Source organism: Podarcis bocagei (assembly GCF_964188305.1).
Source record: "Podarcis bocagei genome assembly, chromosome: 5".
In the NCBI taxonomy this organism is placed as follows: domain Eukaryota; kingdom Metazoa; phylum Chordata; class Lepidosauria; order Squamata; family Lacertidae; genus Podarcis; species Podarcis bocagei.
The window spans coordinates 58,674,807-58,700,644 of NC_138129.1; the positions used below are offsets into that span (position 1 = coordinate 58,674,807).

The 25,838-nt window shown below is 42.3% G+C and overlaps 2 protein-coding genes across 6 annotated transcripts in view; both read right to left on the minus strand.

Moving 5' to 3' along the window:
- The window catches only part of CC2D1B (coiled-coil and C2 domain containing 1B), a 38,415-nt gene extending 35,443 nt beyond the window's left edge, over window positions 1-2,972 (minus strand). For 2 of the 3 annotated variants that reach the window (XR_014008508.1, XM_081195367.1), the window contains exon 1: window positions 2,859-2,972. The gene's annotated coding sequence lies outside the window, so the exon portion shown is untranslated. Of the gene's footprint in view, window positions 1-2,641; window positions 2,812-2,858 lie in introns of those variants that run through there. The other variant, XM_081195368.1, reaches the window with a different exon arrangement.
- A 1,841-nt stretch (window positions 2,973-4,813) lies between these two features.
- On the minus strand, window positions 4,814-25,640 carry ORC1 (origin recognition complex subunit 1). Of its 3 annotated transcripts, none has more exons than XM_081195361.1 (18): window positions 25,461-25,640; window positions 25,122-25,215; window positions 24,301-24,425; window positions 21,429-21,595; window positions 19,967-20,348; window positions 18,441-18,738; window positions 16,769-16,870; window positions 15,960-16,058; window positions 14,820-15,015; window positions 13,112-13,218; window positions 12,619-12,720; window positions 11,834-12,005; window positions 11,216-11,323; window positions 10,603-10,752; window positions 9,665-9,784; window positions 7,363-7,529; window positions 6,632-6,719; window positions 4,814-5,167 (listed from the first exon to the last, which is right to left on the minus strand). In XM_081195361.1, the coding sequence occupies exons 1-18, from the start codon at window positions 25,636-25,638 to the stop codon at window positions 4,973-4,975; spliced, it is 2,850 nt and encodes a 949-aa protein (XP_081051487.1). In that variant the 5' UTR covers window positions 25,639-25,640; the 3' UTR covers window positions 4,814-4,972. The 3 variants fall into 3 exon arrangements, with proteins under 3 accessions (XP_081051487.1, XP_081051488.1, XP_081051489.1); XM_081195362.1 differs by having other exon boundaries at window positions 15,960-16,038; window positions 16,752-16,870; XM_081195363.1 differs by having other exon boundaries at window positions 25,442-25,534.
- Between the last annotated feature and the right edge of the window lie 198 nt (window positions 25,641-25,838).

The following is a 25,838-nucleotide window of genomic DNA, read 5'->3' on the forward strand; positions in this document are numbered from 1 at the left end:
TAGATTATGGCCACCCAACAGTTAATAAAATAAAATAATGAAGGGCATCCTTAATCTCAACATTGTCTACAAACCATATCCACTGAGCAGGAAGTCCTACAGTGGTACCTTGCTTTATGAACTTCATCCGTTCCAGAAGTCCGTTCTTAAACCAAAACTGTTCTTAAACTGAGGCGCGCTTTCCCTAAGGAGGCTTCCCACCACTGGTGCCCTTCCACCGTTTGGATTCCGTTCTTAGACAGAAGTAAAGTTCGCAAACCGGGACACTACTTCCAGTTTTGCGGAGTTTGTAAACCAAATCGTTCTTAAACCAGACTGTTCTTAAACCGAGGTACCACTGTATTCCCAGATTTTTTTTGGGGGGGGATGACAAGGAAAGAAGTGGGATTATAGCTCAATATTAGCAGAGCACATTTTTTTGCATACATTTAGTACTGAGGTTCAATAATTCACTAATTCAAACCAGTAACATTTTACTTCAAAATAAGAAACTTCCTCCGCAATGAGGGGATTAGTAAAAAGGAAGTTGAAAGGCAAAGTGAAGAGAGTCAAATCTCTTTAGAATGCTTTAGGTTGTTCAAAACCACCAAAACAGAAGCTCATTCAGAATGGATACCTCAGGATGCTGAGGTGTGCAGAGTCAAGGGAGCCATTAAAGCAAGAAGGCTTCCTTTAGAAAATGGAACTCTTGTCCAAGAGAAGAACAAAAAGAAACACACACCTTGGGAAAAGAATTTCAAGTGCAAAGCAATGCATGCAAAAAGGAATGAAAGGAGCACATTGCTAAAAACAAAGACTAACTACGAGAAAAACATTGAAATGCATTAGTAGCAGGAGACTGGTTTATTATTATTATTATTATTATTATTATTATTATTATTATTATTATTAATAATATCCTGGCTCCCTCCCCCCCGACACGACTCAAGGCAGCTAAGGAAACAGCTTGACCTTTGTATGACAAAGGAGTCAAAGGTGTACTAAAGGAGGAAAATGAATAGTTCTCCTAGAAAGTGGAGCCCCCCAAGGATCAGTATTGGATTCTGTGCTTTTTAACTTCTTCATTAGTGATCCAGAGGAAGGTATGAACAGTGAGGTAGCCAAGTTTGCTGATGATACCAAATTGTTCAAGGCTGTTAAAATTAGAAAGGATTGCAAGGAGCTCCAAAAGGATTTGTCCACATTGAGTATTTAGGCAGTAGAGTGGCAAATGCAAATCAATGTAAGCAACTGCAATGTGAAGCACATTGGGACAAAAGAATCCTAATTTTACATATTTGTTAATAGAGTCTGAACTGGTGGTGACTGACCAGGAATGAGAGCCTGGGGTCATAGTGGGTAGCTCAACCCAGTGTGCAATAACTGTGAAAAATGTTAACTCCATGTTAGGGATCAATAGGAAAGGAAAATAAAAGTATGCCATTATACAAATCTATGGTGACATACACTTGGAATACTAAGTACAATTCTAATCACCTCATCTCTAAAACGAATATTGTAGAGCTGGAACAGATTCAGAAAAGATAGCCAAAATTATCAAGAGACTGGAGGAAGAAAGGCTACAACATTTAGGGCATATTAGTTTAGAAAAAAAGGAGAGTAAACTGGGATGTGATAGAGGTGCTTAAGTTTATGAATGTTGTGAAGAAAGGGGATAGGGAAGTGCACCCCAATAAATAATATTAGAACCCTAGGGACATCCAATGAAGTTGAATGTTGGAAGATTAAGCACAGACCAAAATAAACACTTCTTCACATAACACAGTTAAAACTATAGAATTCACTCCCACAAGATGTAATGATGGCCACAAACTTTGACGGCTTTGAAAGAGAATTAGGCAAATTCATGAATATTAGTGGCTACCAGCCACAATGGCTATGTTCTACCTGTACTGTTGGATGCAGTATATCTCTGAATACCAGTTGCTAGGAATCTCAAGGAGGGAGAGCTGTTACACTGAGACCCTGCTTGCAAACTTCCCACGGACATCTGGCTGGCCACTGCGAGAACAGGATGGTGGACTAGATGGGTCTTTGGTCTGATCCAACAGGGCTCCCTATCCCAACATCTCCAGTTAAGGAATCTCAGGGATGTGACCCAGCGCAAAGATCGACTCAGATGTGTAGGTGTGCCTTGATATTTACACTCTGAGACAGAGCAGATCCTCCTACAAAACTCCTGAGGCATGCCCTTTATTCCTAATTTCACATGCCTCACATGAGCTCTTGCATTCAAAACCAGTTCCAAGACTAATCTTGGCTCAAATTAAACTCTGCAGCTCAAGCAAAGGCGAGGGCCAGCGATATCCTCCTGCAAAGTTACTATTCCTTTGGCGCACCAATTGGGCTCAGCTGTGTTGACATGCCCCCTTCCCCGCTCCAGGACCATTAACTCCAAAGGACACCTTAATCGCCAGCGACTACATAAAAGGCTTGCGTGTATGAAACGACCACCACAGACCCCCCCCCCGCCGCTACAACCAGCTGACATCAAATGCAGGACGCTTCCACAAAGGCTGCTCAGGCGTTCAGTTACGAGTCGAATGGCGTGCCTGCATGTGTGAATGGACACCGCGCTGAGTCAAACAGAAAACTAGGCTCTTCAGCTCGCAACACGCACACACACAACACATACACACACCCCTGTTTTCTAAGGGCTCAACCGCGCCAGAAAAGGCTAGGAAGAGGGAGGAGCTGGGTTATGCTCTGAGGCTCAGGTAGCAACAACCCTTTTCCACCGAGGAGGAGGAGGAGGAACCACGGCAGCTGCCTCCCTACTCAGCCCTATCGCGGTGGGGACAGGGCTGCCCTACTATCCCTCCGGCCGAGACGGGCGGCGCCCGAAGGCACGAGCTCACCTCCTGCCGCAGCCGACGGGCTCCAGCGCAGCAGACAGGAAGCCGCGGACCCAGAGAGGAGAGAACTTTCCCCGCCTACTCCGACTCTGCTAGGGGCTGCACCAAGAGGCCCAGCAACGCGCAGGCGCGGAGGTTTATTTATTTATAAAAAGGGAGAGGCTAAAAGGGGTGGAGCTATGAGGCGGAAGGAGAGCCAGAGCGCGCGCGCGGGATACCGGTGGCCGAGAGCGCAAGCGAACACGCTGCAATCCAAATACACCTGTATTTTAAAAATATATATTATACCACTGGTTCTGCCTTCACCCTACATAACTGGCTGGTTTTTGCACTTTTTGCGCTTTCTTTTCCCACCAGAAAATGCAAATAGGGATGTTTCTCTTGAACCTGCGGTCCCTCAAGTAAGAATCTAGTTTATTCATAGGCATTCCTATTCCTCCGTAACCAGCTTCAGTGAAATGCTACACGTGTCCACTCGTGCGACTTTTGCTCAGGTAAAGCTGTGTACAATTGCAGCCTAGGAGGTGTTTTCAGATTTCCAGTTGATGTGCCTCCAGTGCCCGTAGCTACATCAGTACTATCAGTATGGCCATTGCGGAAGGTTGCAGGTTCAATTCCCAGCATCTCCAGGTAGGGCTGGAAAAAATTCCCCGCCTGAAACCCTGGAGAGCTGAATCAGTGTAAACAATACTAAGCTAGATGAACCAATTGGTCTGATTTGATGCAAGGCAGTCTCCAGTGTTCCCTCTTACTACTGAAATGCAGTAGTGGAACCACTTATTTATGGTTTTTAAGCAGTTACTTGAAGAACCGTTGTTTTTTACAGTATTGAATCGTACTGCCCAATTTTTAAAAACAGCAATTTCTGCTCAACAGGAAAATACTAACCAGTTACCTACTTCAACAATTATGAGCATATAGATGTGATGGCATTGCATATATTCACCTCCTATAAAACTCACCCAAAGGGTGTATAAAATGCCATCTAGTTTCCTCTACTGCTCTGAAATCCCATAGTGGTAACTTTTAATGTTCATAAAATCACAGCCTGTTTATACCAGGAGTGGAGAACTTTTCACAGCCCAATGGCCATATTCTCTTCTGGGGCCACATGGCAGCGGTAGGCAAAGCCAGAAGAAAAACTCGCAAATGTTACCTTTGTTTCTATACACACTCACACATCTCTCTGTCCAGACAAGGATGATACATTCTCAGTTCAAGGCAGGCAAAAGCACAGCGAAGGGCCAATGAGACCACATTCAGCTTTCAGGCCAAGTTCCCCATTTTTGTTTTAATCCAAAATTTTTCAAAATTTGTTTTTATTATCAGTAGTGTCCATGTCATGGAGTATTCAATGAACACAGAGGCTCACCAGGCAAAGGACCATGTCACAGGGTGCATCATGGCGCATGCTAGGCCATGGCCCACTGAGATGAACCATGGTGCTGGTGCTAGGGGCAGCCCAAACAATTGACAAATTGATATTAGCACTTTGCCTCCAACCACACTCTGATGTATGTTTGCAAAATATATTTCGGATGTTAGCGTCAAGCAGTTTGCTAACATGGATGTCAAAGAAACTTATGTAGCTGACTTACATCAAGTCAGATTGTTTCTTCACCTAGCCCAGTATTGCTTTTGTATGTTGACTGGTAAACAACACACACAGGGTTTCAGGCAGAGGCTTTTCCAGTTAAAAGGATCCAGTAGCAGAGGATTTGAGTTTCCAGGGGCTAAAGCTGGGACCTTCTGTACGTAAAACCCTGGCTCTATCACTGAGCTGCCATTCCTTCTCCAAAATTCTAGTTTGTCCCAGCAAATTAGTTGTTGAAAACTAGGGAGTAGATGAAAGGTAAGAAGGACAGTGAATCAGCTCAAAAGGGAAGCTCCTGATCAGAAAAAAACCCCTGCTGAATTGAGCTTTAGGATGGTTGAAAGAATTTAATAAAATGGAAACCTTCTGAACAGTTGAAGAAAACAGATTTATTTTAGAAGAGTGCAATTACAAATGCTATAATACAAAGCTATATGAAAAGAAAATTCAAAACAAATTAAATAAACATGAATGTTCAAGCTTTAATCACAATACATGTACCAATAACGAGTGCTCTGTTGCTTTAATCTTCTTTGAGTGCATACATGATATCGTCCTGGCTAACATTAAGTCGAACTCGCATGTGGATATATTTACTATTAGAATCTGTTAGCAAGAGTCTATAGGCACTAAGCCGTGACACAACTGCCAGTGCGTCTGATACAGTAGGAGTTTGCAGGCCTTCAATTCTACACAATGCAACATGCTGATGAAATATCTAAAGAAACAAAAAAGGGGAGGGGGACTTGGTTTATGAAAACACAGGAAGCATCAAAGCGAATAACCTATCTCCTTCCTTTCTTGGAAAAGTATGGAAACCAATGAGTTATATACAGTGGTACCTCAGGTTACAAACACCTCGGGTTACAGACTCCACTAACCCGGAAGTTGTACCTCAGGTTAAGAACTTTGCCCCAGGATGAGAACAGAAATTGTGTGGCAGCAGCAGGAGGCCCCATTAGCTAAAGTGGTACCTCGGGTTAAGAACGGTTTCAGGTTAAGAACAGACCTCTGGAACAAATTAAGTTCGTAACCAGAGGAACCACTGTATATATTTATAGCTCAATAGTAGTAGAGCACATTTTCCCCATGCATTTAGTACTGAGGTTCAATGCTGAACAATTGCTAATAGAATTCAAACCAGTACCATTTTATTTTATACAACATTTGTTGTATATTCTGAACCACAAGTTTTTAAATAAGTTCCCAACACTGAGTCTGTGACTGCTTTATTATTACAGCCACCATCCAGTAAACCGACTTGTTTTCAACATCTATGATATATTTTGGAAAGTGGTTTGTCTGTCCATCCATCTGTTGTCAACAAGTTCACACACCTCTCAAGGTATTGCTACCAAACACAGCACAAGGATTTCCAAGATGGGGGTTGCAGTTGTCAATGTTTGGACACCAGATACCATTTTGAATCAAGATGGTGGACGAAAACATCACTTTGGCATGACTTTGCCCATGTTTTTTGGCATAGGTTCAGCTGCCTCTGGCAATATCTTTGCCAAACTCGGCCACGGGGATTCCCAAGGTGGGGGTGCCAGACTTCATTGCCATTTGAATGCCAGGCACAATCTTGAATCAAGATGGCAGAATCAAGTGTGATTTGCCTGATTTTGGCATGGCGATCCACACTCACAAATTGCATTCTCCATTTAAATAGCACAATATTTTTTTAATTTCTACATATTCCTACACAGTGCCAGGCACTCCCTGCTAGTATAAAACAGGTTTATGAGTTTAAATAAGATAGCTGAACAGGAAGAGGTTAAAAAAAAGTGGGCTGTATATTCTTTTAATGTTATTACTGGTTTGATTTCTGTAATTTTTCAATTTTACTGTACAATTGCAACATCTGAGCTTACCTTTTAGTATTATGGTTCTACTGTATTTGAAGCTTTGTGACTTACATTGTATATTGATTGTTGGAAGTCATTTTGAGAGAGCTTTTCCCCCCAAGAAGAGGCATATAATATTTTAAATTAACGAAAGCAAAAAGCATGGAAATTTTTGTCTATGCATATATGTGAATTGTAGCCTACGTGTACAATAGGTTAAATTGCAATGACCTACATATGTGCATAGCAACAGTCAAAAGTGTACTCTTTGAATATAGCTAAAACATTCTGGCTGAGATAGTAAACAAATTCAACATGCAATATTTTTAGTTTACCTGCTGAACTGTAGACTCTTCCAGTCCTGATCTGCGAAATTCTGCAATGGTTGCTTTTAAGAAAATTTGCTCATACAGTGAAGCGTTCCTGAAAGAGAACAAAAAGCCCCCAAAACCTAATTAGTCATATATAAGATTTTACTGTGTAACAGATATGATTTGGCTTGAAAAGCCAAACCTCTGATGTAGCGGTATTTGCTTCTAAAATATGTGTATGCAGAAAGTTTAATTAACCATAGGTCTGAAAGAACTACAAACACCCAGCATACAAAGGTTGTTTATTTTGTCAGAAGAGAACTTTCTGTAATTTGCAAAATTTTATTTTACAATTGCAATTCTCAGTGTCACTCTATCCAAACAGAGAGAGCGCGCACCTGTATCCTAACATCCGAGCTTCATAATTCTGCCACTTTCAACAACGTATCAAGCAGAAGCTGAAACAAGGATATGAGTTGTACAGGTTAGCACAAACTGGTTTGACATGTTAGTACTGAACCACTAAATTAGTTTTGCTATGCTAAAATTTTAGAACACAGTTTGTGCTGTGGCAGCCATTAAATCAATCACTGGAATTTGCTTCAGATTAGATGCTATAGAATAATGTGCTCCCCATACAGATGCAATCATTGTATAACAAGTTCATAGGTGGCTGCTACAGCATGATAATCAGAATTTGCTCTCTGGGACCTCAAGCAGAGAAGCTACACAGCTAATGTACTACTGTACATTACCGAATGGCATGTATATAAGGTGATGAAAACATTTCATCTATGGCTTCCATAATGTGTGCCATGCTGACCAATCCACGGACACTTTTCTGACCAGGAAGTTCACAGATTTCAGCGGCCCTTCTGCAGATATCAAGGCAACGTCTTGCATCACCAGATAAAGCTGCCACCTAAAACAAAACAATAAAATTCTAAAACGACAAAGTTGTTGCAGTCCTAGTGTCCCACAAAGCAATGGTGCAGTTTTTTAATGTTTCCTTCCGAAAAAGGTAATAATCCTTTCTCTGTCTTCCTGTCGGATCAGAGTGGATGCAGGAAGGGGGAGGAAGGAAGTAGATAACTCAATTAATTCTCCCCACCAGTTATTCCATCCTCCATTAACAGGCACTGCTGCCTCCTTACTTCTTTCCACATCTCTCTATGAGGCTTATAAATAGCCACCAGGAGGAGTCTGGGGTCTCCTCTTGACCCCACCCTCACCTTACCCACCTGCAGCCAATCCGGGCTAATTACAGTTCAGGCGACTCACAAGAAAGCAGCTGGTTGAGGGGCTTCTTCCCTACAACATTACATTTATTATTGGATTCTTATTCTTTATTCTTAAATCCCTTGGTTTTCCAGCCTCTTCCATTCACCCTTGTTAACTTTGCCTCTCTCACTCTTGTTGTAACGCCCACAGTTGAAATTGTCAATCTCGCTAGGAACAAGGAACTGCCTTTTTGCAAATCATCATTTATGTGCAAAATAAAAATATACGCGGCCACTACTCAAATGACTTTTATATGATTTTCTGGCCAACCACTGCTAGTCATTTCAAACACAGGCATTTAGAATTCAGACAAAATAGAAAATTCATGTTTGTTGCCCATTGATATGTGGTCTCTTTATTTCTGGTGGTTTAATTTGTTATTAAGACCAGTGCTAATTGCCACCAGATTTTGAAATACAGTGGTACCTCTGGTTACGAACGCCTTGAGTTACGAGCTCTCGGAGACCTCGCCGCTGCCTGGAGCCAAACCCGCGGGGGACATCCGCTGGGCCTACAGAGGCTCCACGATTGGCCTTCAGCCATGGGAGCTCTCCAAGGCCTCGACGAAGGCCTGGAGCCAGGCCTCGACACCTGAGGGGCCTACGGAGGCTCCGCGATTGGCCTCCAGCCATGGGAGCTCTCCAAGGCCTCGGCGAAGGCCTGGAGCCAGGCCTCGACATCTGAGGGGCCTACGGAGGCTCCGCGATTGGCCTCCAGCCATGGGAGCTCTCCAAGGCCTCGGCGAAGGCCTGGAGCCAGGCCTCGACATCTGAGGGGCCTACGGAGGCTCCGCGATTGGCCCCCAGCCATGGGAGCTCTCCAAGGCCTCGAGCCAGGCCTCGACATCTGAGGGGCCTACGGAGGCTCCGCGATTGGCCTCCAGCCATGGGAGCTCTCCAAGGCCTCGGCGAAGGCCTGGAGCCAGGCCTCGACATCTGAGGGGCCTACGGAGGCTCCGCGATTGGCCTCCCGCCGTGGGAGCTCTCCAAGGCCTCCACAAATGCCCGGAGCCAGACCCTGACACCTGCAGGGTGCCCAGGCCCACATCCCAGCCCCAAAGTTAGGTAAGGAACACTTACCTAACAAAGACCAAGAGCAGTGAAGCTGTTAAGAAAACAAAGATGAGCCTGGGCCGAAAAGCCCTTTACCAACCCTTGCCCCACCCCCAGCTGTAGCGAGGTGGGTGGCACCTAGCCAAGTAAGCCCACCTACCCTATGGGAGGGGGGAGTTGAACATTCTAGGATTCTGCAAGGGATTTTAGGATCTGTTTATGTGAGTCTGCCCTGTGCCTTTGTCTCTGCTTTGCTCCTTCGTTTGGGGGACTTCTGGGGAACTCTGCCTTTTGTCATTGTTTTGGGGGTCGTGTGGAGCCCAGTTCAGCTACTGGTTGTGTGACTGCAGAAATTGATAAAAGCCCCCCATCCAAACAATGACTATCATCAGTGCATGTAAGAAAAAAAATTAATGTTAATTTTTTTCATCTACAATACTGTCTTATTTATTTTACAGTACAGTACACTGATTATTGCCTTCATTTTATGGATCTATGGTCTCGTCAGACAGTAAAATTCGTGTTAAATTGCTGTTTTAGGGGTTTTTTTTTTCATCGTCTGGAACGGATCAATCCACTTTTGCATTACTTTCAATTGGAAAGTGCGCTTCAGGTTAAGAATGCTTCAGGTTAAGAACGAACTTCCGGAACCAATTAAGTACTTAACCTGAAGTACCACTGTATAAAACAACATAGACATGCCTGTCCGTACAGCCAAGTTTACCTTTCTAGAAACAAGCTGAATTGCATCCTCTTCAAATGCTTTCAACTGGGTCATCCTTGATGAGACAATCTGCTGTAACTGTTTATAGGTATATGGCTGGAAGGACATTCTGGTAAGACCCTACCAGTGAAGAAAACAGTGACCATTTAATTGCTAGTACATCTCAAGAACTTGCTTAACACCCAAAAACATGTTTCTCCATTTAGAGCAGAGACGTTTCAGACTGAATTCTGACATTTAAGGTGACAGCCAACAGTGTTTAGCCTGCTTGGAAAACAAGACTTCTGATTGCGTAGATGAGTTCTCCCCTGTGCAGCCCCTCCTCCACACCCCAAAAACCAGCTCTTAAGGGTTGGAGAACCTCCAGAGCAGATGCTGGGGGTGAATGGAGGCTGCAGAGGGAGCCCCTGCCATGTCCACTAGGCACAGCATTGGATCTCACTCCTATCATTTGCCACCTACCTTCCTACAAGCAAGTGGCAGAAGCGATTCTTATCTTTACCATGTCTGACCATGGTATTCTGCTCACAAGACAAGAAAAGAGGCATATCCAAGTACAAAGAAGTTATATCTTCATGGAACCAACAAAATACATAGCATGGCCAACTGTCAGAGGTGATGGGAGTCACAGGTTGTCCATTTCATACATAATATATAGATGGTCTTAATCCAGCTATCCAAACAAGACTGACAAACCCTCTGGCTGCTCCAGTGTGTGTGTTCAGACACAATTCTGGACATTTACTATAGTTAGGGAAATTAATTTGTGCATCTGCTGCATGCTAGTACATGTAGCCTGAGTACTCATGCATCACTTCATCCTTCCTCCGAGTGATCAATGGTATCAGTTAACATCCAAGGAAATTTACCAACGCTCTGATCTCCGGACACAATAAAGAATTCTGCATAACCACAGCAGTAAAGCCAAAAATACATACCAGCCTGCTAGCTACTCTGTTCATCATAATTCTCTCTGGCAAATCCATGGTGTTAGCAATGGCCAAGACAATCAGTTTGGCATCTTTCTTGGTTGGCCAGTCAAAGAGGTTGTACATCACATTCTGTTTTCGGGTCCACAGGAGATCAAGCTGGAACAAGGAAGAAGGGACGACAAAGTTACAAGCTCACATAAAATGGTCTACAAAATATGTGGGGAATCTGGTTTCAGTCACAGGTTTGAACAGATTTATGTAACCTTGGGCAAGACTTGATCTGTTACAGATGGCCACATAAGGGGAATACAGAATAAAACACAGACATAGCCAGCATTTAAATGTACGTTGTTTTGTTGTTGTTGTTGTTGTTTTAAAAAATTAGCTCCCTTTACCCTCTCTGCATATAGCTAAATGTACAAAACGGGGGTGTTTCCTTTTTGTCAGCAATAAATTTGTCCTTGCAGAACAAACAGCCTCATGGGTAGCTGAATCCCAAGGCTGCAATTAAGCCAGTTTCATGGTACAGATCAAAAAGGCAACAATCCCCTAGTTTTGGAATACATATACATCAGGTTAAATTTATTTCATTCTGATGCTATACAAATCCTCTCATTACCTCATCTACTACAAGTATTACAGTTTTCCTTTTAGGTCCTCGCTTGCAGAATGTCTTCTCCAGCAGCTCGGCAGCATGGACTGCAGTTGCCTTCTGGCCTGTCAGTAACTAAACAGGATTAAAAAGATGCTGAAGTTACAACCCAGCAATAAGTAGTAACTCATTCTGTTTTACCAATAGCACAAGCCTATACCAATAGCACAATCCTATCCATTTCATATGTGAGAGCCAACTACTGTATCGTAAAACTGCAAGCTGTTTTTGGGGTGCCTTGGCAAAAAAGGCAGCATATAAATGCAATAAGGTAATGATAATAAAAAATGTTTTCGCAAGCAAGCTGTAGAATGAGAGCAGCCTGCGCCAACCAGGTGCCCTCTAGATGTTTTGGAGTGCCAGCTGGAACTGATGGGAGTTGTAGTCCAAAACATTTAAGGGCACCAGGTTGACAAAGGCTTAATTAGGGGGCTAATAGTGATTGGAGTGCTTTTTTGGTGGAATTGTTTTAGCTCCCTCTTCTGATCTGCAGAGGTAAGTCAAGCATAAGGCCCATCTGCTTGAGCAGTTTTAGTTAAAAGACTTGGAAAATCTCTTCCCAAACATAACAAAACATGCACTCACTTTCAAGATCTGCACGTAGGCTTGATGGGGATCAGTCAACTTCATACCATTGATCTCTATACACTGGAAAGACGGCAACTCATTGTTTTCGGCTGCCTGCTCAAGACAACGAATGACCTCGTGAACAGTTGCTGTTTTACCTGTTCCAGGAACCCCAGAAATGTACATGCACCTGAAACAGGAAGAGCACCTATGTTGTAAACATGTAAATCTGAAAGGCAGGGAGAGTCCTGAATCCTATGTTCCTGTTATAAATGTGGCCTTACTCTACATTAGCCCAGCTTTGCCTGCTAGGACTGTAACCAGCTCTCCAGCACCCCAGGCAGAAAGTCTCTCTCTGAAACCTTTACTCAATCTATATAATACTATCATTAACTGGATATGCTGGAACTCGAATATGGGAGAATCTGCATATGAAACTGGTGCTATGCCATTTTTCTGCACTGGACTTAATAAGCTCTCTTTTTCTCTCTCGATTAGCTCCTGAAGAACCTGGAAACAGGATGTGCTTATTTAATCACTCCTAAAAGCCTTTTCATAAAGATGAAACTACATGCGGGTTCGAACCCACATGTATCTTTTAAAAAACATCTGCCTCTAAGCATAGTGCCACAAATAAGCTTTATTATAAATCTCAGAAACTGTTTACTTTTTTGTCGGGGGGGAACGGACTGTCATGATCTCCACATTATTATTATTTAGATGAAACCCAGGTGTTCACAAGCAGCTGTTATGCTTCTCACTCATTTGAGCTAATCCCGCTCCCTCCCACCTAAGACACTCACCCTCCTGTCCCATCAATGAGTTTGCTTTCTATAAAGTTATAGATATCCTGGAACTCCTTTTCACGGCAGGGCAAGGACTCTGGGACAGCAGATACATGCAGCCTGTTCAAAGGAAAACAAAAGGGCAAGAAGGTTACCCAAGTGCCTTGTTACAAGCTTCTAAATCCCAGAAGAGGTAATGCATTCTTATCTAGATATGCAGAATACTCTAAAGAATGATTATTTAAATATTAGTGCCCCGAGACTAAAAAAAATATAAAATGAAATTGAGACTGAATACTGAAACCAAGTTTTCAAAGATCTCTCAATCAAACATGAAACTAGGAAGAATGTGACACGGAATACTAAGCATGCATCTATTTAAAAGAGAGAAACATGACTTGCACTAGAACCATAAATACCCTTTACACAACCCACCAAAAGTAATTCCTAGTTCTCCTCACTTTATATATACCCCCCCTTTTTGCTAAATATCAAGAACCCCTCACGTTACCTTATCCTAGCCTCTTCCAGCACATTGCCAGGCTTCTGTGTGGTTTGATTTCGGCTGCGGATTCTGGGGGTAGCATTACGTGGGGTTTTGGGGGTTCTCGGCTCAGGCTGCAGAGAAAACTCATATCCATAAATATCAGTGCTATTGTTTTGAATATCAGCCAGAGCACAACTGGTCTCAAAATTTGTATACACCAAACATTTAAAGATATTAAGATCCCAAAACAGCAGAGATGGACTTAGGTTTGCAACCAAACTTAAGGAGTTAGTTAAACAGGGAAGCAACATAAATACCCTTTACACAAAAAAGAAGAAGTGTGCATGCACACAAAAGCTTATACCAAGAACTAACTTAGTTGGTCTTTAAGGTGCTAAAGGAAGGAATTTTTTTATTTTGACTATGGCAGACCAACACGGCTACCTATCTGTAAGGGAAGCAACAGATTGTTTGTTTGTTTAAACATGGTATGAGAAATTCTGGGGCCTGTCCATATTGGAAAAAATATCACACCCTATTGGATATGGCTTGTTCTGTTAATTTCCTAACTGTGCAATCCTATATGTGTCTCAGCTCAGAAGTAATTAGTGCAATGGAGCTTATTTCCAGGTTATTTTTCATCACATTTACTAAGGTAATAATGCTCAGAATGGAGAACCAGTTAAACATAAACAGTTATATATTTATTTTAAATAGGATGCTTTTCTTTCTTCTCTGTTTTCTAATACATTTCCAAAGCTCCCGAATAAAGATATTTATAGATTCAGATATATTTTAAATTTATTTAACTGGTTAATGTTTATATTTTATTATGATTGAAAATCTTAAAAACACTTTAAAACAAAAAGCAACTGAATGAAGTAACAAAAAGTAACTAGGGGTTCTATAGTGTTTTGAAATTGTATTGTAGGCATAAGCTTTTCATTGTATGCCAAACTAATTTTTCAGGTCTTTAAGGCACCACAAGGCTTTGTTGGTTTTGCTGTAGCAAACTAGCATGGCTAAGTATTTCACCTTTATCCAAAAGTTAGATTTCAACAAGTGACCGTGGTACTGATAACGCCAAGGTTGCAGGTTCGATCTCTGTATGGGACAGCTGCATATTCCTCTGCATTGCAGGGGGTTGAACTAGACCATGGGTAGGCAAACTAAGGCCCGGGGGCCGGATCCGGCCCAAGCGCCTTCTAAATCCAGCCCACAGATGGTCAGGGAATCAGCGTGTTTTTACATGAGTAGAATGTGTCTTTTATTTAAAATGCATCTCTGGGTTATTTGTGGGGCATAGGAATTCATTCTTCTTCTTCTTTTTCAAAATACAGTCCGGCCCCCCCACAAGGTCTGAGGGACAGTGAACCGGCCCCCTGCTGAAAAAGTTTGCTGACCTCTGAACTAGATGATCCTCAGGGTCCTTTCCAGCTCTACAAACCTAAGGTCCTATGAACACCTATGTGCTATCTGTGGCAAAGCTCAGCATAATAAAACAAAGGTGGTCTTACTTCCCCCCCAGCAGAGAGTCACAATGCAGAAATGGCACCCATGCTTCCATGTCATTATACAGCTAAGAAACAGAGCCACTGTCTTCACAGATTGCTCTCAGCTACTACATTATGTTCTTGAGCACCCAAGCTTCTGAACAAGGCAGTTCACTAAGTTCATACAACTGCTCAAAGTAATTAGAGATCAACAAAAAATGGCAGAAGTCTCTACTTACAGTGTTGCTTGGACCCTTGGCAGGAGTCCCAGCAGCCGCTTTCCTTGAGATTTTTGGAGTAGACCTCGCTTGCCTCTTAGGTGTACGAAGCACCTTGAAGTCTTCACCTTCATCATCGCTGCTACTTGAATCAGAACTTTCCAAGGGAAAAATGTCATCCTCTTCCTCTTCATCCTTCTTAACTGTATTAAAAAAACTTAAGGCAAATGGATTTATCACGTCTTATGTCCTGTACACTAATGTGTTTTAAATAATTGCAAGTTCTTTGGTCGGATGGTAACAGCCAAACAAAAACTGAGGCGGCCGTGACAGCAAAGATCAATACTTTTACAATGATGGTACGGTTTTGAGAAACCGGAAGAAGAAGAAGAAGAAGAAGAAGAAGAAGAAGAAGAAGAAGAAGAAGAAGAAAGAGAGAAGAAGGGGGTGATAACATTAAGGTACACCCCATATGATGAAAATATACACTGTTAGTTCTTTTACTATGTCCACATCAGCTCTAGACAAGAAAACAGAAGCGACATGAAATTTGCCATGGCAGATCCCAAACTCTTGCTCTGGAAGTGAACTCTGTGTTATTGAAAAAAGCTACAAATGCCCTTCTATTCAAAGATAGCTTAATGCAAGTGTGGGAAACTTCAGGCACCAAATGCAGCCCCTCCGGCTCTCTCTGATCTGGTCCTCAGGGATTCTTCTTAGGCCACCCACCTCACCAGCCTTGCTCCACCCTCCTCAGATGCTTTTGCCAGGTAGAATGTGCCCTTTAACTGTGAAAATGCTTCTTGATTGCCTGGATGAAGTATGGAGAGATGTGGGTGGGTGTAGAAACCTCTGACTTCTTTGTGGCCAGAATGTATCCTACTGTACAAAGGCATGAGTCACAGCCAGTGCCCCGTGCACTTTTGCCTCTGGTTTTCCACCAACACTGGAAGGTAGCTATCGGAAGATTTTCCATGAGGGAATGTGGCCCTTAGGTTAAAGCTGGGTCACCCTCCCTTGCTTAATATATGTGTGTGTGCATACAAGTGCACGGAGAAACACTCAGACAATCCTTGCACATGCATTTCTGTAACAAAGCAGGCTCCCCTGGGCTGTGAACTGCCTGTAGCCAAACCATCTCTAAAAAGAATACATTCTTACCTAAGCTGTTTTGCAATGCGGGCAGCAGTCACCTGCACACATTTCCTGCGTGAACGAGGAGTCAGCGCTGGGCTCACGGCTTCTGGTTCTTCACCCAATCTGCAAGGAAAAATGGGAGGTTTTTCTGACTTCTTCATAGTGATAAGACACTGTGCCTTGATTGACAGAAAGCACTAGCTTTCTGAGTTCCCATCGATTGTCACTTCAGCATCTTACTGTAAAGTTTAGCACCACAAAAAAGTCAGCTATAGAACGCACACAGTGAAGCCAATATTTCTTGCTCTGAGCACTTCAGCTTAGGCATGTAGTCTAGAAATCAGTTATCACTCAGTGATCTGGTTCACACATAATGACAAGCCAAACTATACTGGGGCCATGCAAATGTGCAGTTTGGACAACACACTAAGCCAAACACTGGCTTAGCTCAGCAAGGTGCAAGAGTAAAAAAAAAACAACACTGGGGAGGAGCAAAGTGGCTGCAAACTCCCCTCCAGCAGCCCACACATTTGTGCAGTGCTGCAAAAGCAGAGCTGGGCATACTGTGGCGTGTGAACCAGAGCAGCATCTATATTGGCTGAAGGAGGGCCATCCATCCATGTTGCCGGTTACATGATACAGAAATTACCAAACCTCTGTATACTGTATTGTCCTAGATATGATTTAATACACATAATAAGTAGAACTGATGTAAAACTGCAGTGATATATTTTTAAGCCTTCTTAAAATTTCACTTGCTTAATAAAACAGAAGGGGATATTCCTTAGAGCAAACAAACAAAAGATCCACAAACACCTCTAAAGATCACCCACCTTGTCTTTGAGTTGACCTTAGGAATGGCTGCTTGGCTCTTTGAGACTCTGGATTCTTTGGCTGTCTTGCAAATCTTATCCTGTTTGTTTACATCATTTGAACTAATGGGAAAGAAAAACATAAAACATGCCTCTAAGAGATTTTTTTGGGAAATAAATGTTAAAATTCATTTCGGTAAAGTCTCCCTGGTTTTACCACAGGAAAACATATTGATGATACTGCGATTTACATTTTTAAAAATTGTATCCCACTCTGAGATCACTTTGCAATGAAGGATGGGTTAAAATATTTCAAAATAAATACCCACAAGCAGCCTGACTCTTGAGAACAGCATGCTATACATCCTTACCTGGAAGTAAGTCTCAATTGAATTCAGTGGGACTTACTTCTTACTACACTGTGTAGGGTTGCACTGTCCATTTCCTAATTTTTCATCCTTATCTTTAAAGGTAAAGGTAAAGGGACCCCTGACCATTAGGTCCAGTCGTGGCCGACTCTGGGGTTGCAGTGCTCATCTTGCTTTATTGGCCGAGGGAGCCGGCGTACAGCTTCCGGGTCATGTGGCCAGCATGACTAAGCCGCTTCTGGCGAACCAGAGCAGCGCATGGAAACACCTTTTACCTTCCCATCGGAGCGGTACCTATTTATCTACTTGCACTTTGAGGTGCTTTCGAACTGCTAGGTTGGCAGGAGCAGGGACCGAGCAATGGGAGCTCACCCTGTTGCGGGGATTTGAACCGCCAACCTTCTGATCGGCAAGTCCTAGGCTCTGTGGTTTAACCCACAGCACCACTCACATCCCATCCTTACCTTTAATGCCTTTTAAATATTTTCTGAGTAGTTGCTTCAAGACTATCGAAACTATCAAAATACAGTCATACCTTGGATCCCCAATGCCTTGCAAATCGAACATTTTGGTTCCCAAACGCTGCAAACCTGGGAGTGTTCCAGTTTGCGAATGTTCTCTGGAAGCCGAATGCCCAATGGGGCTTCCGCAGCTTCCGATTGGCTGCAGGACCTTCCTGCAGCCAACTGGAAGCTGCGCCTTTGTTTCCAAACATTTTGAAAGTCGAACAGACATCCAGAACGATGTTCGACTTCCGAGGTACCACTTGGAAATACCTGTTTTCTGTAAGATGGAGAAGCAGTCTGGAAGGCTTTTTGACTGCAGAAAAATAAGTGATCTGGATTTCTCAATATCGACTGGTCAGAATCACCTTGTACATGAGGTTTTTTAATTTTTCACTCTCTCTTTAAATAGCAGACCCATGTACCAGATCATAAACTAATATTGGAAAGCCCCAATTTCCAAAAGCATTTTGTCATGCAGCCCAGAGAGTTGCTCTACAAGATCTTCATCTTAGCCACTATGTATAACTGGTCCTCAGCCAGCACAGCTGATGGACAGGGAGGACTGCAGGCTACCCCTGTAGGGCAGGTGCTATTTGTATCTTATATTTATTATTACCGCTAAAAAATAAACTTTTTTGAATGTTTATCGATCTGCTGCACAAACAAAAGCAAATTAATATTAATGTTCTCGAGCAAAGGTATTCTACCTCAAGAATCTTTGTCTCTTATTTCAACAGAATTTTTTTCTTAGATTAGTGTATGTCACACAAATGGCCACATTTAAGGGTTTGGGACAGAATGCTGACACTTGCAACTTACTCTGTGGCATTCCTTTTCACAGCAGAACTCCTGGCTTTCACACTAGAAACTTGGTCACTCTGGCAAGGAGATGATATGTTTTTGTTGGGTCTTTCAGACTTTCTTCCCAGTGGTTTGATGTCTAGGAAGAGGTCTCCCTCAGCAACAGCAGGACAGGGTATTTTTGGAGGAGAACCTTTAATGCCAGTAAATGTCACTTTTCGTTTGAGGGCAGATTGCTCCAGAGGCTCAAAGAAACCATAGTCTAGAAGCTCAATCATATCTTGCTCTGCCAGCACTCTGCCAGGTTTTGTGGGACCTAAAATCCAAAAGTAGCAAAATGAATAAGTTTTTAGCAAGGCAACAATCAGTTTAGAATTCACATGTGCCAGATGGTCTAACAAAAGGTTTCCCTTCGGTTAAGAGAACTCAGTTAACACAGAACAGAACTTTCAAGCAGGTCGGCTGCAATATGGCTCAGAGCTCAACCACTTTTTTGCTTTTAGAAAACAAATAGGTTTGCGTGGTTTTACTTAGCACACTTGATCCCACAGTTCCTAGCAATGCAATCTCATTATTTCTGTTTGTATGTCCAGTACAATAAAGTGGCAGGACAGAATTCTATTCCCTCTCAATCACAAGCTTTCAAACCTTTGTGGCAAAGCAACAGAAGCTCCACTGTTACCCCACAAAATCAAGATTGCTCTTCTATAAATGGGTGCTAAATAAGACATAATCCAATGTAACACAGATTCCATGTCAGGTGTTTGATTAGCTTTATTTGTACTGAACCCATACAACTGCGGTCATAAATTTGGAGACCACGACTACTGACATTACTCAACAGGGGCTCAAAACATTACTTTTGATTACAAATCTATGATTCACCACCACCACCACTTGAACAGGCATCCAAACTGAGGTAATATCAGTTGAACAGGAATTAACTGCTGGGTTCAATTCCCAAGATATGAAATGCAAGCTTTTTCTACCCAATTTTGGGCCATTTCCCCATCCCAACTTCTGAAACTCTGAAACTCAATACATACCTTTCAGGGGACATAAATGGGTATCAGAAGAGAGCAGGCAACAGATGATTATCCCTTGCCTGAATACAGCACTGGCTATCACCTTTTGTTAACCATGGTTCCTACTATCAAAAGTATTAGCTACTTGTGACAGAACACCTGTTTTCATGACTAAGGTCCAATCCTGAACACTTCCAATTCAAGGATCACAGGTAGTCTGACTCACAGTAGCTTCTTCATCCAAAGACCTCATGACAGTATCTACACTAAGCAGGAAAAAAATCCCTACCATAACAGTTTCTCCCAAAAAAACTACTAAGCAGAACAATAGAAATATTATACCATTTTACCACATGAATTCCTACTTGAGAATTGTTCAAGAGTATTTAGACTGATCATCTTTACATCACTATTCATAAAATTCTCTCTTCAGCCCTAGGTAAAATATTTGTCAGCTTCCAGAGCTAACAATGTTTTTGCAGACAAAAATATTATGTGCAAGATCATTTGTGAACATACTATTCAGCTGCAGTTTTTTCTTTGCTCCCGGAGTCTCGGCGCCAATGGCTAGTCTTTGGGAACATCTCTGCTTAGAGTGCGAAGATTTGGAGGCAGAGTGTCTTGATTCTACTTCCATCATGGCAGCGCTGCTTTTTCTTGTACTTCGAGTGACCTTTTCGGTTTCTACTTCCAGAGAGCAATTTCTGCGTGAAGGAGTCAGGTGGTGCACGTTTGCAAAATCAGTGTTGTTGTTTTTCATTTTCACAGAGTCTTTCAACTCTGCCAGTAAGCTAAGCGGCAGTGGTTTAAACTTTTTTCCATCCCAAGATTCTCTTACGAAGAAAATGTGTTCATCATTTGATAGGTCAGGCAATGCTTCCAATGTGGCCAGTGGAATAACCTAGAAAGGTAGCAAAATATCAGATGATTATTTGTTCTAAAGAGTAGATTCAAAGCTTAAGAACCATGAAAATATGATGCAATCAATATAGCAAAACTTTCAATGGCTCTTCAGTGCTATACTAAACTTCTGCAGCTATTGCTTAAAGCAGAACAATGACAAAAGGAAAGCTTTCCCCACACACGTATTAACATTTTCTTGCAATAACATAAACTCTGATCCTTAGAATTACCTTTCTGGTTTGAGTAATGGCACCAACTTGCAGTTTTCATATGACATAATTCTGTCTCTTACTATTACTTAAAAACCCTAAGGCAGTTAAGTCAGCTAAGTATTGCAGACACTCTGTTTTTCAAAAGCCAAGCCATGGAACCCCTACTTTTGAAAATGCTGATATCTCTGTGGTAGTTTTTGCTACGTGAATGGTGCCACTGTCCCTCCAACATGTCCCAGTGCAAAACCGGGCATTGTTCCCTCGTGAGTCACATGGTCCGCACGAGAGCATGGCACCCAAAAAAGAATGTCCCTGGCAGTTGACAGGTATGTGCCACAGACCCCAGGGGTCCGCAGAGCACCAATTTGGAAAGTTCAGCATATATTGCTGGTAAAGCAGCCTGCAACACTTCAGTTCAAACAGCCTCATAAGTGAGATAGAAACCTCTGCCTTCTTGCTAAGTCAAAGTGAATATTTTGGCTCATGGACTACTTGAACTTCTCCAAGAATACTGCACTGTAAGGTTATCAGCCAAGCAAACGCCATATAAGCATCCTGTGCCACAGCAGGGGACAATCAATATTTCCTGAAGCTGTAGGTAAGTCAAGCTGCAATGCCAATGGAAGGCTATGAACTCTACTGGGATTCTTAGGCTTGTTTCTATGGCTTGCTGTGCCCAGATAGCAACTAAGCATCAACCCACATACTTGCTATTTCAGAGTTGGCCTGCCTCAAAGATTAAACCCCTATGGATTCCCCCCCCCCCAAAAAAAACCTTTTCAATACTATAAATCTGCAATATAACATTTCAACATACTCCCAAGGAACTTCCTCCTCTCTTGCCTTCTAACATGTTATGTACATACCGTGACATTGCCAATGATATGTGTAACTGTTATGTCAGTATCCCGTTCAGGATTTTCATTCAAAAATATCTCCTGTGGATCCTCTCTTCCCATGGATTTCCGTTGATTGAGGGGTATTTCTAGCAGGCGGGAGAACCACTCCACAACTGCACGCTTTTCATGAGCACCTGGAGTAGGTAAAAAAACCCCACACAATTCAGACCTGGGATGGCAAGAGCACTTGAAGCCCTTTAGCAGTATGATGCTTTCTTACGTTTCACTAAATTAAGGAGAAAGTCAACAGCAGCAGTCAAACTTGGTATTTTCAGGGAGGGCATTCAATATCAACTAGCTCCCACCCCCAGCAGCCTTTATGCAAGCCTTGTTAAAAGGGGGGCGGATAGACACATGGATTTTGAGATCCTGTGTGAAACTACCACCCATGTGGTCCCAAAGACACCCTCACACAATAAAACTCACAACAGGAAAACACAAGAAATTTATTGGATAATAATATTAAAATGAATTAAAAATGTATATTAGGACTATTGTTGAACAATATTTGTAAATGAATGGAAAAAATTGAATAAGAACAATTATATATAAAACGGACAAAGACAATGTGAAAAGTTAAAGACGACATAAAAAAGCCGGAAGAAGGAAGGAGGGAAGTCAGCTCGGGAGAGCAAGAACAAATGTGAAACATAATGTATGTGTATGTATAGTATGTAACTAAAAATTCAATAAAGATCATCTGGAAGAAAAAAAAAGACACCCTCGCACAAAAGGATCTTAAGCTGAAGTCAAACTGAGTGCTGTTCTGTCTGTGTGTATCTGAACCCTTCCAGTCTAGGAATGTGTACTCACACAAAGATTATAGAAAAATAAAGGATTTATTACAAAGGAACAGTCGTACCTCAGAAGTCGAACGCTTTATGAGATGAATGTTTCAGCTCCCAAATGCCACAAACCCAGAAGTGATTGTTCCAGTTTGCGAACATTCTTTGGAACTTTTTGGAAGTCAAATGGACTTCCAGAATGGATTCCGTTCGACTTCCGAAGTACTGTATGACTGTAGTTTTAACAATAAACTACAGCAGCATACATTTGCAGTACTGGGCACATATGTGAAAACAATATTCTAATGCAGGCATAGGCAAACTCGGCCCTCCAGATGTTTTGGGACTACAATTCCCATCATCCCTGGCTAACAGGACAAGTGGTCAGGGATGATGGGAATTGTAGTCTCAAAACATCTGGAGGGCCGAGTTTGCCTATGCCTGTTCTAATGCAAGCACATATCTAACTTACAGAAATAAAGAGTTCTAAACTAAAGGGCGGGGGGGGGGGGAATAGCTAGAGAAAATAGTTGCAAGTTTCTTCTCTTAGTGTCTGTTAAAGTGCTCCTGAAACATGTGAGTGGATGATAGAAGAGCTGGAACCCAGGCACTGAGCTCAGAGATCTACACCTGAAATTATTCCAGGTATTTATTAAAACAGGATCACAAGGGGAGAATTTCCCCTAAGTCTTAGGTTTGATGTTCAGCAGTGAATTAAAGATGTTCTAGGAATGCACACAGAGGCTGCTCAGAGGAAGAGATAATATTCAGTCTTGCAGGTGATGCTCCTGGTCTTAAATAGACTTGAAGGAGATCCAAAAGTCTGTCTAGGTGAGTTGGCATAATGTTGAAGGAGAAGACCTGGGGGACTGGTCTTCCTGAGTGAATTAATGTTTGAGAACAATGACTAGGATTACTGTAGTTAGTCAGGGATGGTTGCCCTGGGGGAATGGCCTCCCTGAGTGCATTTACTTTTTGAGAACAATGACTATGGCCTGAGGATGTCTGTGCCACTGTTCTATCTATTTTACATTTGCAGCTCTATCAGATTCCCTGTTGGTTGAAAGAGCCTGTCTCCTGAGTCTGAAGCAGAGGCTTCAAGATGTCATCCCACACCTGGTGCCTTTTGTTTAATAATAAGTTATACTACCATTATTGCAACCTGGCTTCCTAATGACTTTCTAGATTCTCATGACTTCAAGCATAAAGAAATAAACTACAGGACTGTACAGAAGGTCAAGAAAAGGGTCGCTTCCTATGGCCATCTACTATAGCCGAATCCATCTTTGGTTCACTCCTGAACTCAACAGGGAGGCTAACACTGAAAGCTACAAAATTGACAATGCAAGTCTTTCTACGAAAGCAACATAAGCCATTTAAAACACATAAAGCTTTTTTAAAGTACATAATTTAAAATGCATTTTTGCAATATGGAAGTGTGTTCCAATAAAGATTAATAACCAATATAACATTCAACAGAAACTTCACAACCAAAGCTTCTTGATTTCTCATTCCCCTTGAAGGAATAATATATGGGTAGCAAATGTGGGTTCCTCTAGATGCTATTGGACTATAATTCCCATCATCTTTGACCACGAGCCATGCTGGCCAAGGTTGAGGGTGTCCAACATCATCTGGAGCACTGGCTAACCCTGGAGTAATACCTTGCAAAGAGTGAGTAAGTATTGCTACTGGCTATCTTGGAAAAAGCCAAAATCAGAAACCCAATATACATAACAGGTGTATACCAACGTATCTTTTAATGAGAGGAAACATAATGAATATTTAATTATTAAGCCCCAAATTAGCATATACTGTAGTTAACTCCTATAACATATTTATATTGCATGGGCCCCGAGTCCTTTGTACAGTACCACAGATGTCAAGCTATAGCCCAAAAATACATATTTAACAAAACTTATGGTATCACAAAAGTTGCTTAGCTTCTCTATTCTTCTAATTGTTGTTTGATCAATTTTTTATAAAATAAATGTTGAATAGTGGTGTGACATCTTAATTAGAACTAGAAAATATTTTTTTAAAAAACCACTTACCATCTTCATATAACTTTAAAAGTCTTGCTACAAGGAACTGATCCACATTCTCACCTTCTATTAAAATAAACTCCCCTGGGAAAATACAGATGTTGCTGACATTTTTCGATTTAACAGATATCCCCCTAGGAGATGAAGGGTATAAATGGATTGCACATTCTTTACAGTTAAGGAACAACACTGAAGACTGACAGTTTAATGTGTAGTCACAACCATGTTGACTCAGAAATAAGTCTACCTGGATACCGTGGGGCTTAGGATTTCAGCCTTAATCTTTACCTCTATTCTCCCCTCCCAATTTACATTCCAGATCTACATCCTTCAGCTTTCAGAAGCTGCTTCTTCAAACAATTATACCCTTTCTTCCTTATTGCTTCTTATAATTGGAATTAGTTCACAGATCAACATAACACTGCTCCCTCTCTTTCAAACTCTCCTCAGAAGAACAAACCTTTCCGTAGCCCTCACACCTTAAATATGTAGTACTTCCTCCCCAGTTACTCACACTTCCTTCTTCCTCCCTTCTATCTACTACATCCACTCAGTCAAATTTAAGACTGTAAGCTCCTCAGGGCAGGGGCCTGTTTTTCTTTTTTTGCAAACCGCATGCACACAGATGGTGCTACATAAGCACATTCCGCTAATAATAATTACAACAGTATTGTTACATTATCACCTTTTAGTACTCCATTAATAATAAAAGCCACTCAGCCTTATGCAAAACGTAATTTCCAAGACTGCAAATTTATGCTACATTTATACACTGGCCTCAAGCCTACACAGCGTACCCTCTAACTATGTACAAACCAAAGAATACATACCTGTAAGAGGAAAGCTGCAGCTGCTCGTCTTCAGATATAGCTTTTCCAAGCCACGAGTAGATACGCTTTTTCTGGTTTCTCGTGTTCATGGTTTCTGTGAAGAAACAGAAATATGAAGGTGCAAAGATGAAGAAAAAAAAAGAAAGCAAGAAAGCCGATTCTCGAATTTTTAATCCGTTTCCACCCCACCCCAACTCGATTCTTAAAAGAATCCACACAGAGACCAATGCACGTGAGGATGGAGGGAGGGCGCCTCTGCAGCCCACCCGCAGCTCTCCCGCCGGCCGCTGAACTACGGCATTGACACTCCGATGTCGCACCTGGTTCGGACTACCGTACCTCGCCGACGAGCCCACAGCTGCTCCACAAACCCGGAGAGCGAGATTCTGCCGCGGGACCCGGTGCGGTGCGCGCGCGGTTCCTTCCCTACGTCAGGATGAAACTTCGCGCCAAAGCAGACTCGCCCCGCCCCCTGAGAAGGAGGAAATGAGCCGCTGGTTAGCGCCGCGGCTGCCATGTTTTTTTCTGGCTAGGCGAAGCTCGGGAAGGGCGGCTCTTTTGCCCACTGCTAAGATGGCAGGCCAGAAACCACTGTAGCCCGCCTCTAGAGGAAGTGAACCCCCCCAAGCGGAAGTTAAAAAGGGGGAACGCGTCTCTTGGTGCGCTGGTCCGGTACTTCCTTTGTCTCCCCTCCTCTGTTTCCCCCTCCTCTCGCCA

Coding starts and splice junctions, on each gene's coding strand:
- ORC1 (XM_081195361.1), bottom strand. CDS start 25,638: ATGGCAGCCGCGGCGCTAACCAGCGGCTCATTTCCTCCTTCTCAGGGG. Junction 21,596..24,300: donor TTTAAAGTTATATGAAGATG/GTAAGTGGTTTT, acceptor TACCTACTCCAG/GTGCTCATGAAAAGCGTGCA. Junction 9,785..10,602: donor ACAGAGTAGCTAGCAGGCTG/GTATGTATTTTT, acceptor CTTCACTGGTAG/GGTCTTACCAGAATGTCCTT.